General features: G+C 46.0%; 1 protein-coding gene across 2 annotated transcripts in view; it reads left to right on the top strand.

Moving 5' to 3' along the window:
* BCR (BCR activator of RhoGEF and GTPase) overlaps positions 1-17,815 on the top strand; it is a 102,211-nt gene that overhangs the window by 66,951 nt on the left and 17,445 nt on the right. For both annotated transcript variants that reach the window (XM_037410395.1, XM_037410472.1), the window contains exons 7-16: positions 508-560; positions 902-1,042; positions 10,419-10,540; positions 11,747-11,915; positions 13,292-13,411; positions 14,355-14,430; positions 14,991-15,095; positions 15,915-15,989; positions 16,873-16,970; positions 17,632-17,763. In XM_037410395.1, the coding sequence (XP_037266292.1) occupies positions 508-560; positions 902-1,042; positions 10,419-10,540; positions 11,747-11,915; positions 13,292-13,411; positions 14,355-14,430; positions 14,991-15,095; positions 15,915-15,989; positions 16,873-16,970; positions 17,632-17,763 (1,091 nt within the window). The remainder of the gene's footprint in view (positions 1-507; positions 561-901; positions 1,043-10,418; positions 10,541-11,746; positions 11,916-13,291; positions 13,412-14,354; positions 14,431-14,990; positions 15,096-15,914; positions 15,990-16,872; positions 16,971-17,631; positions 17,764-17,815) is intronic.

The following is a 17,815-nucleotide window of genomic DNA, read 5'->3' on the forward strand; positions in this document are numbered from 1 at the left end:
AAGAAGCTTCCATACTCACCAATATAAAAGATAGTCCCCTTCCTGTTTTGGCCTGTTATTGGGATTTGGAAGCACTCGGCGTGTTATGCTGAACTCCAGAAGGAGGGATGAACAGTCAACTTTTCAGGTACCTCCTTGGAAACTTAGAGTGCGAAGCCTGATTCTGACCTGTGGGACCAGGCATGTTGCCAGGGAATGATAGGAACTGTGCCATGCTGCGTGCAGGTATTCTGTACTACCTTGTGTGCTCCTCATCCAGTGTCTGGCAAGGCGTGCTCACAAGTGGCCATCTGTTTGCTGTGGAGCATGTTTATTTCCTCTGTGTGTTCATGTGTGTTTTATTGGCTGTGCAGCACATTAACCTTAGAGAAGGGGATTTTCCAGCAGCTCATTGGTTAATAAACCTGTACCTGTACATTTAGTTGTATTGGACAAGTTGTTCTGTAGGGGCTGTATTTAGGTACTTTTTCCTTATGTTCCTGCTGCCTTTTTTTTTTTTCTCCACAGCTCTGTTATACAAGCCAGTGGATCGAGTGACTCGCAGCACACTTGTCCTGCATGTAAGTATCTGAAGGGTAGTTTTCAAACTTTAGGCCCCTTTCCTGTTTTCTTCACACTTCAGATTTTCCATGGAGCTTCAGGACTGCAAAAATAAACCTGTCATGCTGCATAAGTCCCTTTACACTAAGCGGGGGGAGTCCATATGTAGGACCCCGCTACCTCTTCATCAGTGTTACCAAGAAGGGCAGAGTATTATCGTCTTCCTCTAGAGATAGAGCCATGCTTTAATCCATAAGAAGCTGGAGCATCTTTTCCTACAGCTCTAGTTAGGGGCCCTCAGACCCTCCTGCTTTCCAGTGCTGCTCATGGTTCTGTTCTTTCTTTGTGTTCCTGGTGTCAGGATTTGCTCAAGCACACTCCAGTGAGCCACCCTGATCATCCACTCCTGCAGGATGCTCTGCGGATCTCACAGAACTTCCTCTCCAGTATCAATGAGGAGATCACTCCTCGTCGGCAGTCCATGACTGTAAAGAAGGGGGAGGTGAGTCTTCCAGCTTTCGTTATTTTCTCAGTTTCTGAATACTGGTTGTGCCTTTTCTGTACAGCGGACTAGGAAGTTATGCTATTAATTCATTTGTTGCTAAGATACAGTTTGTGCAGTGTCCTCATTCTCTAAAGGATGTGGTACAGCTCCTCTCTGTTTGCTGTTTGGAAACCTAGAGGAAAAATATGATTAGAGTTTTATCCTTAGCACTGTTACAGTCATTTATCATATATAATTTCTACGATGGATATTGCTATGCACTAAATGGATTTGTATCTTACCTGCAAACTGAAACCAAACAGGAAGCCTGGGAGGGGAAAAAGGTGAGGGAAATAAAAAATCATAAAAGATTAGGAAAAGCTGTTTTCCAGAATCTTCATTCTTGCCCTAAAACTCTTTTTTTTTTTTTTTTTTTTTTTTTTTTACATCCTCATTCCTAAGGAAGAATGTTGTAAATGGGACTAGGAAGCAAAACAAATGGAATGCAGAAGCTGAGGGAGATGATTGACTCCTAAGGGTGTAATATAACTCTTTTCAGCTCTGCTAGGAGCTGGACTACACCCAGAATGTTCCAATATGTGCAGTTCCTTTACATGCATGCAATGTTGTGCAAGGATGATGTAGAACTACACAGTGGTCAAGTCCTGTATGCCTCAGTGGGCTCAATTCATCTGCCTTATAATTTCATTAGAAAGCAATACAGACCTTCCTGATGAGGGAAGGCTAGGACTGACAGAAGTATTAAAGAAAGAGAAGGGTGTAGGAGATTGGAGAAGAGAGGTGCAGCTCAGATAGCGTATGTGTTAAGAGGAACTGGGCAACATGCCAGAGATACTGGCTGATCAAAAGTGACCCAAATTATTGTGTACAAAAACATCTCACATTAAGCCCAGGAGGTTGTTAAGATACGATGAACCTTCATGGTGTATTCCCAAATCTTGTCAGCTAAACATACTTGCTTTTGGCTGCTAAACTGATTTTCAACTGACAAAAGATTTGCTGGAAGCTGCAGTACTGGGAATTTGGTGCACTTTGTCCTGCAAGTCTTATTCATTGTCTCATTTTGTCAACTGCAGAAGTCTGCAGCTGAGGAAAGAAGAGGAGGGGCTGAGCAATTGGAGGCTGAGGTAGAAGCTTAGACATCAGTCACTAGGGCTTCAGTGATAGTAGATGGCCTCATTAAAGTGGATGCTGATTGAGTCATAGCAGAAATTGCAGCCTAGAATGCCCCCTCACAGGGGAGGGAGCATTTTGTTTTCTCTGGTTGTCTGTCAGCATTTCAATGAGGAGTACAGGCTTTGAAAAGTGTCATGCAGAATCCTAATGAGGTGTCAGAGCCCAGGCAGAGGGGCAGGCTCAGGAGGATGGTCCTGATGTTCTCTTTTTGGAGTGTTGTGTTTGTCAGATCTTAGAAAGCAGGAGGGGGAACCTTGTCAGGATTGGGCTCAGCAGACCTGTTCATACTCTCACTGGTCCTGAAGTGACTCCATTATGATGTGGGGAGGGAAGGAAGGGGATGTACCCAAGGAGAGGGCTGTGGGTGTGCTGGAGGGGACTGGGAACCCTTTGTACTCTCCCTCAGTGCACACAGCTTGCACTGAGGCCAGGGAAGAAAAGGACTTGCTTCTGATGCTTCCCAGAGTTTGTCTTCCACTCTGGAAATCTGATGGTGGATTCTTTAGTCATTTGGCACCAATATCCCATGTTTTTTCAAAGCGGTAATGCCCCAGTTGACACCAGTCTGTGTCTGGACAGTAGGTATGTTCATTCTCTGCATAGTAATCCAGAGACGCAAGTCTGTTCCCAGCTACTACGTGTGGGTTAGTGATGGCTGCTCCTTCCGACAAGCTACTGAGCTTGGGGTCGTAGCTGGGTTTTGTTTATGCCTGTAAATCTTTCCTTTTCTACTTATCCTTTCCTCCCACTTGCCTTGCTTGTGCTTCCCCTAGGGTGACAGGACAGTGTGCAGTTTGCATCTCCTAATTGACTGCTCTCAATGCATAATGCATTTTTTATTTTAATGAATCACCAGCTTGCTTTGATGGCTTTTTTCATTATTTGTCTTCCTCCCATTGAAATTTCCTTGGTGGAGAGGAAGGAGGGAAAACAGCCCTTTCCCCTTATGTATTGCTTAGGTGCTGATCTCAGTTATCTTTTTTTTGCCAGTCCTTGCCTTTTATGTGGAATATCTTTCCCCTTTGAGTGCATTGTGGGGAGGAGTCAATCTCCTTTGCCAGCCTCTTGCTCTGGCTCTTTTTTTCAGGATTGCTTTGAACTGGGGAAAGCAGTCAGTTGTTAATCTCCCTAGTGACAGGCTGCTAAGGAGAGGAGCGCAGGTCAGGCAAGAGTACAGGCTCATCAGCACAGTGTTCCTCCCATTTCCAAGAAGAGATTCCCTGCTCCAGGAGCATTGATTCAGTCTGAACTGCCTGCTGTCTTCCTGCATGATGCCAGGTGGCCTTCCTGCACACCAGCCCCATGGTTCTGCTTGCCTCAGTAGGCTTTTTTTCTAAATTCTCGACTTATGCATAAAGACTGAAAAGTTTTCTGTGATGCGTCGACCTGGAATAATTTGCTGAGCTAAATGAATATTTCAGGTAGTACAAGGAGATGGGAACAGGGAGTAAAACCATTCACCAGAGGGACAGAAAAAGCTACAACAGGGAAGGTAGTATTGGTGGATTAAGCCTACAATCACATAGTTTGGTCCATGCTGCCTGCCAGGCTGACTGTAGCTAGTCTTCTCTATTTTGTGGTTTGCTTAGGGCTGCAGTATAGAGGAGCCAGGAGAGCCCCAACCTGGCAGCAGAGAGGAGCCGGGAGGACTTACCTGGGCTTTTGAATCTGCTTCCATTCAGCCTGATCTGCCACATTCTTTTGCTCCCTCCTGTTCTTCCCATCTTTCTACCTCTCTGTTTTTACTTTTTTACTTTTTTACTTTTTTACTTTTTTTTTTGATGGAGCATCTGCACGTATCCACTTTGTCAACCCTCTAAGTAACCGAACAAATGCATGGAGGGAAAGGGGGTCTTAACAGCACTGTACCTTCTGACTCGTAATGCAAATGGTGGAGAATCTTGCACCCCTTAGGACCATGGAGCAGGCATCTTATTTGCTCACTGCTGATCCTTCTTCACCACTATCCTCTTGGCTTACATAGGGAACCTGTTTAAGGTTCTACTGGGGATGGTCCTGTGGGGAAGCAGGAAAATTAATGCTTTGAGGTGAATTATGTGCCACTATTATGTGCTAGAAGGAAGGGAGTTAATAACCTTTCTAGTCTTATTAACAGAGCAGCTATATGGACTGCATGTTGGGTTGTTTTTTTGTTTTTTTTTTCAAATAAGCTGGGATGCAAATGACTGTAGAGCTTGTGTTGTCTTTCCCTGCCAGAAGTAAAGGCTTGTGTTTCCAGCTAATTCAGCCCATTCTTGTAAAGCAGGAATTAATGAAACTGCAGAAAATTGCAGAGTTCATTTGGGAGATGGTGGTTCCTTTCTTGACTGCTCTTTGTTGAATGCTCTTTCAGGATGTTGTTTCAGGGCAGTTCAGACTGACTTGAGTGGTAGTGGCTGCCATTCTGCCTTGCCCCTGGCCATGCAGTCCCACCCTCTCTGAAGAGTTCACAGTGGTATTTGTGTGATCCCACAGTGGCACGGAGGAATGGAGCTGCCTAAAAATGAAGCTTTTTTTGAGTTTCAGGTCACTCTGCTGGCTGAATGGCTTAGTGTCTTGTCTCATGAGAACCACTCTAGACACAAGAGGGCTGACAGGCAGTTCCTTCTGGGGTCAAGTTCACTAGATCACATTGAATCAGCTTATGCTACTGTGCACCTTTTCCCTTGCCCTGGAGAGAAGAAGCTGTTCTGTCATGTTTCTAAATGTGGTTTTAAACTGTGGTCAAGGGACTGGCTATCATTGCCTTAAGCTTCCACTTAATTTGGTAGAGGCCAAGTGTGCTAGGGAAGGAAAAGGACAAACAACATTTGCAACAGAGCAGAAGTGCAAACTAAAGCCTCTGAAAAGCTGGGAGCTAAGCTTGGACACAGGCAGCCATGCGCAGCTTGAGGCCCGGTGCCTACTCTTTCTGGAGGCCTTGGGCAGATGTTGGCCATAAAGCACTTTAAAATGATCTTGGATGCTGCACACTCTGTCTTACAGCTGGAGTCAGAGAGCTGGTGACAGGAGCTTTGGAAAGAAAAAAGAAAGGCTATTAAAATGCTCAAAGACCAGCCAGTTTAGCTCCCTAGGCAGAGCATCCCTTTATTCTGCAGTGCTGGTCTTGCAACACACACACGCGCATACACACACACAGAATAATTTTCTTCCTACACTCTGCAGAAAGCCAAACCACCTCTTCCTCACTGGCATATGCCAATACCCATCTCCTGCTTTTACCCTCCTCCTCCTGCATCACACATGTTCCAGTCCTTCCCCGGGCTGTCACCCACGCACGCTGCAGGCCTCTGCTGTCACCACATCAGATGAGCTCTTTCCTCAGCACACAAGTAAGGAGATGGCCTTTTATACAGCTGTGATGCTGGCTGAGTAGATTTTTAAATTCCACTTTTTGTAATGTGTCTCACACAAGCTGGCCACACTTCCTGGAGTTAAACAGTATGTGACAGCAGCAGGATTTATCATATGCAAACAGCACAGAAACACTGTAGGACGAATAGATGAGTATACAGGTAGTCGTGAGGTTGTTAGCAGAGGAGAGAGATGCTCACTGACAGGGGGAGGAGGAGGAGGAGGACAGCGATAGGCAATCTAAAGAAAATATCCAAGCACTGAATGAAGCACAGGGAGAGCTCTTTTGTCCAGAGCACTGAGGTGCGTGGGAGAAGCAGCAGGTGAAAATATGCAGAGGAAAGCAGGGCCTAGAAAGGAGACTTGGGACTTACACTGCACCAGTACAGGAGCTTTGCAAGAGCCACTGAAGGTAACAGTCTGCCCAGGCTCTGTTTGAGTGATCAGTTCACTCCATTATGTTACAAAAGAGGAAGGTTTCCCCCAGGCCTCCTGGAACATCTTTCTATAGCTGAACTGAGCTCCTGTGCTGGACACCTGACAGTCTTGGGGCTGTCTGTGTGTGTGTGGGGTCACTACCACTGTACTGCCACTCTGATCCTAAGCTTCTGTTTCCTCAGATGTTTTATTTGGTGTTTCTGTAATCTAGGTGTCATTTCAGGGTATTTTAGGAAACCTTTAGCACCTTTGGTAGTCCTAGCAAAAAGAGTTACTTTGGAGACAAGGTAGAGAGCTGGTTTCACACATGTAGGATATTGTATATCATGCACAGCAAGATCACCCAGGCAAAAGACCTCATGTTTCAGGAGACACTGTTTAACTGGGTACTACCAAAGGAATAGCTATTGCTAACCCTGGCTGGGAGGAGTTGACCAAAGCTGGCTTTGGTTCCTAAAGTGCTAGAGAGGACCTATGGAATTGAGGTGACAAGGGCATCTGACCAGCACGAGTCCTGTCTGAGGGGGCTGCTGGCTCCCCCAGGGTGACATAGGATGGGCTGACTCATGTTGGGAGGTCTGGGAAGGTGCCCTGTGCTCCCTCACTGTGGGATTTGGCAGGGATCTGGTAAGCCAGTTGGGAAATCCTTTTATTGTTTCCCTCTGACCTGCTGAACTCGCCTGGCAAGATGAATCATTTGCAGCAAAGGATGTGACCCTTTGCTGGAAGTGCTCCTCCTCTGCACCGCTGATGCTGAGCAGCCTGGGGCATGCCTGTTGTGCCCAGCCCTAATGAAAGTCCTATTTTCTAGGAGAAGCTGGTAGACCTAACATCAAGCTTCACAGCCCTCTGAGGAGAGATTTCCTGACTTGATCCACAAATGTTTTTTCCTGTCCTCTCCTCCCCAGGTACTTGGTTGCTTTTGTGGCAGTTTACCCCTGCTGCTTGCTGAAGGGAGACCTTCCCAACTAGCTTATGAGCAAGAAGATAGGAAGAGTGAAACATCTGGGAAGCTCAGTGTTTTCTTCTGAGTGGGTGACTGGATTACATCCCTTTTACCTCTTCTGTTCCAGTCAAGCTTAGGAAATACAGCCTTGTCTTCTTCCCACCCAGCTCTCCTTCTGGGAGATCATGTTGCCAAAGACTTTTTGCCTCATGGTAGCAGTGTGCCATGTCAGTCAGGGTAATTTGTACTCAGGAGCGCTAACCAAAATAAACTCAGTGCAAATGAGTGGCACCTCAGTCCCAGATGGGCTGTATGAAGATCATACCCCTGTTTTGGCATTGTATGTCTGAACTTTCTGCTTGGGTTTTGGGGAGATGTGGGACAGAGAGCATGGCTGCTTGGAGGAAGTCTGCTTGGATGGTGGCAGCCAAGGACTGTGCAGCAGCAGGTCAGGTGCAACTTGGGAAAGCAGGAGAAGAGGTGACCTGGTTGGACCAGGCAGGCCATGTGAGGAGGACTGTAGCCTTGCTGCAGGGGGTACTGATGGGCTCTTCTTTTCTTCGTGGAGGCCTAACCTAAACAAAGATTTCCAGTCAGTGGTGCCGCTGTATGGGCTTCCCTTTCACTTGAGGACACATGTGTCTTCAAAATGCTCTGGTCTTGATGATGGTACTGGAATACTGCCAAAACAAGGGTAGCTGATCTAGGGCTGAGCCATAGTCCTTCACAGTCTTCCAACAGCTCTCGTGAGGCTATGCCCTCCATTGCCTGTGAAGAAACACATTGCTGGCCGTGTTGTTGGCCTGTCTCTGCCACTAGTAACATCTTCCCAGGATGGGGGCTGAGTCTGTGCTCTGGACTAGCCTGGGGTATTTTTCAGCTGGGAACCCTCAGCAGGGTGCTGGGCTGGGGTCTTGGCTGACCCCACACACTGCCAGTGCCTGGCAGAGTGGGGCAGAAGGTCAGGTCAGGACTGTGCTGTATCCCTGCTGGGTAGGGAAGGGACAGTGCTGCATCCTGCTGGGTAGCAGAGGTGAGTGAGCTGTGAGAACATCTTTACACCTACGAACAATGAGCAGAGGTTGAGCTGGCAACAAACAGCTATTCTCATTGCCCCAGAGGAGCTGAGCTGATTTGCAGCGTAATTAATATGCATCAGATCTAGAAACCTGAGATCAGGGTTTTGGCTTGTTCAGAAAATATCTCTCCCTGCTTCATTATTAGTCCCAAATGAAATTCCTTGCAACTGTGGAGAGTGTTTTTGCTGCTGACAACATTCCTCCCCCTTTATTTATTTAGTTTTAAAGCTCAGTGTTTCTAGTTTCCTACCTGGGGTTTGTTTGCCAGGCAGGAGGGGGAGGCATGCACAAGTGCACATCAGCAACAGAGACATTAATGCAGGCAGGCGTTCTCTCCAAAACCACTGAGAAGAAGCCAGGAGGATCACGCCCACCTAAAAATAAACATTAACATATGTACAGGCCTTTCTGAGCCTGAATCACTGCTGGATACCAGATCTCTGCAGACTCCTGCTCAGAGATGGTGCAACAGTCTGCTAAGAAGCAACCTTGCTTCCTGTCAGTATGGGAAAGGTGCAGCTTTTGCTGCTGCTCACAGATTTCCAGGATCTTTGTGTAATGGAAGGCAGCACCAAGGTGAGATGCTGACACTGCTCTGTGTGCTTTAAAAGCTAGCTGCGGTGCTAGCACAGCTGCAGACGGGAAAATGCAGACTCATAGTCCATGTCAGGAAGTTTAGGGTGCTGTAGGACAGTGTGGAAACAAGAATTACGTCTGCAAGGGAATTTCTCTACCTTGTGTTCCTTGCCATGATGCCTGCTGGGCTCAGGACTGATGTGGTTTGTTTTCATTTTGGAGAGCCAAGATGGGAAGAATGGTAGGCGGAAGGAGAGGCAGCATGGGGGTTTGCACTCCCACACCCTCTGCAGTAAATGTGTTCAGGGCTTGTTAAGTCACGCAGCAAACAAAACCCACGGGGCATAACCTCAGAAACTGAGGCATCAGTTCTGGTTTGGATGTCCTGACCTTGCTCAGGTTAACTACTTTCCTGTTGCATGCAGCTGCATAGCTGAGCACAGCTGCTTCTTGGAAATGGACAGTTTTCATGTATGCATTTCCCAGTGTGGGGATCACAGAGATACTGCAGGCTGGGAGCGAGTGGTGCTGACAAGTGTAAGGGTGGGCCTGCAGAAAGCTAACAGTGAGACAGCAGGGAGTGCTGGTTAGCACTGGGCAATGTTAGCAGATTTCTCCTATCCCCAGCCATGGTCCTGTCTAGGTATATACAGTATATGTAACATACCTTAGCATACCACAGCATGTGTGCAGAAGCTGATGGTTCCTGTTTGTACTGGCTGTGCAGCAAGGCAGCACTGACAATTATACATAGGGGTGGGAATAAAATTTGTCCCAGGTCGAATACCCCGGCTTCTGTTTGAAAATTAGTGGGAGATACCTATTCCAGATGTGCACTCAGAGTCCTGTTGATCATGACATCAGAGCAGAAGGCCTGGGCATAGAGCAGGGCTTGAAACTCCTGGCTTGGACACTGGTAACAGCATACAGCCATTTGTCTCAGTGCCAGTGTTCCAACCTTTTTTTCAACTCTGGAGCCCTCATAAGGGAATTAGAAAGCAATGCTTCTGCCTGCCAATGTGTGGCTCTTATTTAGGAAGTTGTAAAGCTCCCTGGAACCAGAAACAGGAATAAAGACATTAGGGTTGTGCAGCTTCTTTGCGTCTTCTAGGTTTGGGGAATGTTTGTATAATATATATATATATATATATATATATATAAGAGATTTAAGTAGATGTGGAGTGGGGGCATATCCGGATGGTCCTTTTTAAACACAGGCTGATAAGGGACTACTGAGAATTTAGCTAGATACACATTTTGTTCAGGAATTACCACTTAACAGCACTTGTAATAAAGAAGGAGCAATGGCATTCAGCTGTTAAGGTTGACAAACTACTGTTGTGAATGGGGAGTGGAGGCGTTCACTCTTTCTCCCTGGTGGAGTAGTTTAAGCTGAATTCAGTGGCTGGGTAAGTGACTCCTGAGAAAAGTGGTGTTTGCTGCTCTCTGCTGGTTTTTGAGAGGATGATGTGCTGTCAGTGATTCTGGCCCTTGGGTATGCAGAAGCTGGGCAATGACTCACAATAAATTACATTCGTCAGGAACAGGTGATAGACAGAAGCCTGAAGCCTGACCCAGAACCAGATAATAAAGGAGACACATGGCCATTTCTGCCCCTGGAAGAGAGGGCAGCAGCAGGGAGCAGAGCTTACAGCAAGGAACATTTAATAGTCTTTTTTCTGAATTAGACCAATTTACTCAATTAGCTCTGGTAGGAGTCATGTCTAAGGAATGCATTGCCCCAGTGCCAAATCTGGGGCTCATATTGCACTAACTAAAACGTTTTTTTCTGTTTTTTCACCAGCACCGGCAGCTGCTGAAGGACAGTTTCATGGTGGAGCTGGTTGAGGGGGCTCGTAAGCTACGTCATGTCTTTCTTTTTACTGATCTGTTCCTGTGTGCCAAACTCAAGAAGCAGATTGGAGGGTGAGGTTTTCTTACTGGACTATGTGCTTTGCACCTCAGCTGCAGCAGAGTCATGGGTTTAGCCAGCAATTTTAATTGAATATGAATACTCCAGACCTTGTAACCATAATCCACAAGATGTAAAGACAAAGAATGATCAGCAAGATAGTACTGGCTATTATATGAGATTTTGGCCAAGCCCTGATCTTTCAGGAAAGGTTAATTCCTCCTCTTCCTGCCCCGAGCCTTCCTAGGAAAACAGGATGTGCTGTAGCTGCTGGTATTCTGGGCAAATGCCATTCATTTTTCTAATGCCCATTCTTTTAATAGGTGACATTCTTCACTTTCTTTTGTTGCTAAGGTGAATTTTGGCCTTTCAGCTACAGTCAGTTAACAGTTTTGCAGAAAAATGGAAAAGGTACAATAAGCAGACTATGTGTCAACCCTGAAGTGCAACTATACGAGCAGTTTTGTTGGCATTTTTCACAAATGAGAGGGGAGAAACCTTTACCAACACACCTGCCTCAAACAGGGCTTCTTTTCATCTGGTGAATGTTCTGCTCTGGGCGACCCCTCTCATCTTCTTGCCTTCCTCAAGCAAAAAGTTATTGCTGCCCCTGGGGAAGCACATGCTTGTGAGGAATGAACCTTCAAAAGAGCGGGACGTTCCCCAAAGTGGATATTTCTGACAGGAGGGGTGGAGAGGAAAAAAAAATCACATGAAATATTAAAAAAAATGAACTGGTTATCCTGGGGAAATCACTGGAGAGCAGCAGTTATGAGCTGTAGTTTTTCTCTTCTGGTTGGATTACACAGGGATTTATGTATTGGCTCACTTGCCCCTCCTAGCTCAGGCAGGAGAGACCTGGGTTTAGATCATAGGTAGCAGCCAGGTCAGAGGCATAACATGGCTTTTGAACTTCACCTCCACAGAGGCTTCAAAGGGAGAGCACACAGCATGGGAAGGGTTTGCAAAAAAATGTTGTTTTTTCTTTGGGTGAAAAGAACTAACAAAAAACAAGTTGTCTTGTTATGTGCTGTACTGGCCTTCTAGGCGTTTTTGTTGGAAAGCAGCCCTTTACTAGGCTTTTTCCGCATGGGAGTCACAGTCAAGTTGTGCCCATTTGTGTATCTTATGCACTATATTGGTGAAGAACTTGTGGGAAGGGGGAGTGGGTGCTGCCAAACACCAGTAATAGTAAAAGGTTTGGACCTTCTGTCTTTCAGAAAAAGCCAGCAATATGACTGCAAATGGTACATCCCACTCACTGACCTTAGTTTCCAAATGGTGGATGAGTCTGAAGCAGTGCCCAATATCCCACTGGTGCCGGATGAGGAACTGGATGCCATGAAAATCAAGATATCCCAGATCAAGAATGACATCCAGCGTGAAAAGGTAAAACGAGTTGAGCACTCCATGCCAAGTATGGACTCGGTGTCTCTGCTGAGGTGAGGTGCTGACAGAAGCGGTATTCCCAGAGCTGCACAGCAGGGGGACTATGCTGAAACAGACTGCACAGCAGAGACTTGTGGTGCTGCTCTCTTCTCAGTGATATCTAGATGCTCTGTAGCCTGTCATTGCTCATCCTAGTGTGTGGCTTGAATGGTGGTGTCCTGTGAGCAGGTAGAAACAAAAAGACGCTGTAGTTGTACCCAGTAGCTTCTCTTGTTGCATGGAGCCACCTGTGACTGCTGTCCCTGAGCATCCATGTGGAGCATAGGGCTCTTACGCTGTGGACACAAGGAGGACTGGGAGTGTGGCATCCCGATTTCAGGCCATTAAAGCATGATCCTGCAAGTGATTTTGGTCAGAAGCCACGTACTTCTGAATTTTGGCAGGCTCAGTTATTCTATTGAAGCTCTTTCTGACTTCACTGGTGTCAAAGCACCAGCAAATGCATGGAGAACACTTAATTGTGCTGACTGGGCGGTCTGACATAGATATGGTGTCTCTGGCCCAGGCTTCTCTTTGCTTGCAAGACGTTTTCTCAGAGGTTAGACTCCAAACCTTCCTAGAACCCAAAAGAGAAATAAGTTTGAAAACTGAAAGCCTACTGGCATGTAGAACAGGATATGAATAACATTGCTTGTACCGTGAGAAGACCATCCCCTGTGCTTAAAAGAACATGCTTCTGCCTCTCTGTCCTGTCAGGCTTTCAAAGAGGGCTTCCTGGGAAAAGTAAGATATTAGGAGGAACACCATGTGGAAGCTTCTTATTCACAAGACGCAGGTGTCAAGATACACGCTTTGGCGCATCAGTGCCAAGTAATATACATGGCTGGGTTTGGGATTGGGTTTTATCTAAGAAGAACCTTGGGTTTAGTTGACCTCTGTTGAAAATGGATCAGCGGGTGGTGAGTGGGAGAGTTCTGGGCAGCTTCTAGAGAAGTTCCTTGCAGCCTCCTTGGTCAAGAATGCTTGTGGGGGACCTGGCAGTGCTATGGCTGCGCAGTGACATGATACTACTGCAGCCTCTGGAACAGGAGTACAGGGTGTAGCTGGGGCAGTGGTCACACACCTCTGCACCTTCATCTGGGGCAGCTGGAATTGGGGAACGGAGCCAAGTCTGACTGTAGAGATAACTGCAGGTAGCATCTTCCTGAGCAGCTGGGAGCCCTGTGGATCCTGTGGACAGCATTTCTCCTGCCTGGGGCCATTTGACTACTCACAGAGGGAAGAGACTGTGGATCTTAAAATGTCTGTCAGTGTAAATGGGCGCAGATGTTGGAGAATGACCTGTGCCCTCTGTCTCCCTCTCTCCTACCCTTCAGAGGGCCAATAAAGGCAGCAAGGTCATTGAGAGGTTGAAAAAGAAGCTCTCAGAGCAGGAATCCCTCCTACTGTTGATGTCTCCCAACATGGCCTTCCGGGTACACAATCGCAATGGCAAGGTGAGTGGCTCTTCTGGTCCCTCAGTGTAAAAGGCAGAGGTCAAGGGGGGGTGTGTGTCTGTATACGCTGTTGTACAAGGTCTTCATGCCCTCTGCTATCTGGCCTGAAAGCACTTTCCAAGCAGCACACACCTAATCCTTGCTATACAAAAGGTTTTGACGACATCTTGTAAGGCTATGACTAATTTGTGTGCAACACTGACATTTAAAAAACAACATTAGAAATTAATCCCCTAGCTCAGCACTTGCCCTGGCAGAGCAATAGGAATGGGTCTTTTCACCTAAGATAAAGCTCTGCAGCAGCTGCCTTCCAGGCTCCCCTTCAAGTTCAAGGCTTAGCGCGCTCAGGGCTGTCTCCCTAGGACTGCAGGCTGCGCTTGGCACCAGGGATGCTGAATGGTTGTGAACAATCTCCTTTAGCACAGCGGGATGCTCAGCAAGCTAGAAGTATCCTCTGCTCTGGCAGTGCTGTAACCTGTCGCTGTGGCCTTTCCATGCACATGGCAAAGGAATCCCACAAGGTCCTGTTACTACTCAGTGAAAATCCACAAGCTAGTCCCTGCTTCCTCAGCTTGCATCAGTGTCTGGTCCTGTGTTGGAGGCTTTTGGGTTTCCTGGTGCAACTGTTGTGAGCAATAGCCCAGAGCTGCTGCCATGGGACCTCATGCTGCCAGTTGATGCAGCTGCTGTTTGCAGGGTGGAGCTCTGTGAAAGCTCTGACTGCAGGAGTCCGTGTCGGTACCACTGGCACATTGCTGGGAAGGCACGTTACCCGAGTCCTGCCTGTCACTGACAAAGCTGTGATGTAGGGCAGCTGGCAGGAATGCTAGAAGGGCAGTATATCCAACAATTTCCACTGGAGGAGGGTGGAAGGCAGGCAGGCCTGCTCTCAGTGGTCGGTCAGACTAATGCATACCCCATTTTCTTCTGTTTTCCTGGCTAGAGTTACACGTTCCTCATTTCTTCGGACTATGAAAGGGCAGAATGGAGGGAGAACATCCGGGAACAGCAGAAGAAATGTGAGTGTCCCTCAGCTGGGCGCTGGTAGAAACACCGTGGTCTTATTAGAGAGCAGGAGTCCAGAGGATCAGGATGCCAAAAAAAGATGTGCATTAAAATCCACAGCACAACATGGATGTCTTCCATCTCTGCATATCTGAGCCTGTCTGGGGGACTTTTGCTTACAGCAACGTGTAGGAAATGTGTGGAGAGATTCTCCCATTTATCCTAGAGGTCAGAGCTCTGCACAGTTCCAGGTAGAGGGAGCACTTACACTCTTTTACCTAACTCCAGTCCAAAGAAACTTACTTTTTTAGGCATGGGTGCTTTTTGGCTTTGTGAGAAAATAAGAGCTCCCCTTCTTTCCTGTGAACCATCCTGAGTCTTTTTACTTTGAAGAGTAACTAAGTATGCCCTCAATAGAGCTGGGCTGCAGCAGCAGTACAGACCTGAGCACCATGGTGCTGTTGCTGAGCATTGCCTAGGGAGCAGCTACCCCACATATGCCCTGAATGAGGGAGCATGCATCCAGCCTCTGCTTTGAATTTTAATTCCTCCCTCTTTGAAATCTCCTTGGCAGGCTTTAAAAGTTTCTCACTCACATCGGTGGAGCTCCAGATGCTGACAAACTCCTGTGTGAAGCTTCAGACAGTCCACAACATTCCCCTCACTATAAATAAGGAAGGTGAGACTTTTGGTTTATGCTTTCACATGGTACAGCTGCAGTGAAAAACTACCTCTGCCTGCCTTTGTGTATTTCTTCTGGAACTGCTTTTATTGTTTCTTTTTGCTACAGGCTTCAGCCTGGTAATGAGTTACAAATTGAGAGTTCCTATAAAACAAAAGCTGAGACTATATGTACCCAACCTGTGTAGTTTACTTGAAGTAGATGATAGCGTACAAAAAGAGAGCAGCAGGAAAAAGAACAATCTGTAATCCCAATATTACTTGCTTCCACAATAAAAATACAAGCTCCAAATTATATGGTTGCATCTAAAGTAGTAAGCTATTCCTGAGCATCTTCCAACATATATTCAGTAACTATTAAATGGTCTTTACATGCAGCCATCATGCCAAGGAATTGAAGTGCCTGTTGGGGTCCTAGCCTGGAACGCCTTTGAACTATGCCTGGGGATCCTTTGGAAGAACACTAGTTGACCAAAATTGTGTCAGAGGCCATTCTAAATTACTATTTAATCTACTAGTATAGACTTAGCCTCTATATTTTACTTTTTCTCCTTTGAATTTCTTCCATGCTGTCTCGCTGACCCTAGAAATCATTGTAAAAGCCACATGTTGCCAGAAGGCATTACAGGTGAAACCGACACTAAACCTGGAACAGTCTTCTCTTTTGCTGAAATAGCTAGATTGCATGCTCCTGCCATCCTTTTTAGGGACGGTTTACCCTCTGCTCATTAACACGTGTAATATCAATCTCATCACTCTATCTTTCGCTCTTGGCTTCTCTGTGAACGTAACAAAATTCCTTGGGTCTTTTGTACAGATGATGAATCCCCAGGTCTCTATGGATTCCTGAATGTCATTGTCCACTCTGCCACAGGATTCAAGCAAAGTTCAAGTGAGTTGCAGTTCTGTAATATACAGAGGTATTGATAGGGGTAGATAATTTGGATGCTGTGACAGTTGGGCATGTACTGGTTTAAGATTGGAGAGGATGATGGTGAGGAGAGGTGATTTAGGGAACTAGAAGTGAAATCAGGGCATTGGTGTGAATTTCAGGGAATGTAATTTTTTAATGCTATTTTAACTATTAACTTGCAGAAAGATCAGGAGCAAGGATCAAGCACGAAGCATTATTTTTTAGGCCTAGTCTTTTGGGTTTTTTTTAAGCACTGTTTGCTAATTACCCAACGGTTTTGGATAAAAGTCAGCCCTTATCCCGAATTCTTTCAACTGTATTTGGTTTTGCAATGGAAGAATGGGAAGCGTGCTCTGACGTCCAGAATTTTTGGTGTGAAGAAACAGGTGTTAAAATTCAGGGGAGTGATTTGACAGAAAGATCAAGAAAGGTCAAAAAATAGAGTGAAGAGGACATCTGTAGAAAGAAACAAACTTCTCAGCCATTGATGAGAATAATCTAGGAAAAGCTGCAAAGTTTACGTAGCCATGTGCCTGGGGATCCCGTTCTTATCTAAGCTGCATGTGCAGTCTCAGGAGGAAAGGAGTGAACTAGATGCACATGATTTCTGTTAGCCTTCCTCCTGCTGAACCACTGGCTTCCCAGGTGCTGGCTAACATCAATTAAAACATAACTTACAAATAGGGGCAATGTCTACAGCTCATTAGTAGCTCTTCAGAAACACCAGATATTTGTGCTGGGTAGTGTTGCTGGTACTAACACAAAGAAGATGCAAATGAAGACACACCCTGAAGGCGATTAATGCAGGTTAGGAGATTCTAGAAAATTTTTTAAAGTTTCTGTCCCTGTCTCCCCTCCTCAGATTTGTACTGCACATTAGAAGTGGATTCTTTTGGGTATTTCGTGAACAAGGCTAAAACTAGAGTTTACAGAGACACCACGGAGCCCAATTGGAATGAGGTGGGTTGTATTTTTCTTAATGTGATTTGTTCTGTGTGCCAAACGTCAACGCGTGATGGGCAGAAAACCCTCAAATGGAAGAACTTCTGCATGCTCAGCATTTGTGCTGCATATGCTGCCTCTCAGAAAACACTTTTATGCCAGGTTCTTATGGCTGTCAGGGCTTGCAAAAGCTTTTTTTTCTTGGATTAGCTGTAGTTAAACAAACATTGTAGTACAAATTAGTGTTGTCCAGTATTTTATCATGTAAACAGGTGCATGTTTGATTATTTTTTTAAAGGCGCAAGTGAAAATGTTGAAGAAGGAGGTGGTTTTGTTTATTTGTTGTGAGGGGAAAGAATTAACTATAGGCATTTTGCCTCTTTATAGTCAGCTCAAACCTGCTAGGGAGCAAAATTAAATACAAGGAGTGTGGGCGAGTTTGTTCCTTTGAATGCTCAGTGAAATCTGACTAAAGGGTCAACCATCTCAGTCTCCAATTTGACCACTTATACATACAAAATACAATTTCAGTTTAGTTCTGGACCAGCTCCATTAGAGAGGAGGTTTTGGTCAGTCCTTTAGTGCTCCCTCCTGATGAGCTTTAAGGAGACTACACTGATTATTAAGAGACTAGCGTCCTGCCGCAATATATTCATTGCTTTTTCCTGGTGCCCTGCAGGAGTTTGAGATTGAGCTGGAGGGCTCACAAACTCTGCGGATTCTGTGCTATGAGAAGTGCTACAACAAAACTAAGCTCACCAAAGAGGATGGAGAGAGTACAGATCGCATAATGGGGAAAGGACAGATCCAGGTAAGACTGTGCTTAACTCATTGCTGCTACCCTCACTGCAGAATGTAACAGG

The sequence above is a fragment of the Falco rusticolus genome, chromosome 1 (genome assembly GCF_015220075.1).
Source record: "Falco rusticolus isolate bFalRus1 chromosome 1, bFalRus1.pri, whole genome shotgun sequence".
NCBI lineage: Eukaryota > Metazoa > Chordata > Aves > Falconiformes > Falconidae > Falco > Falco rusticolus.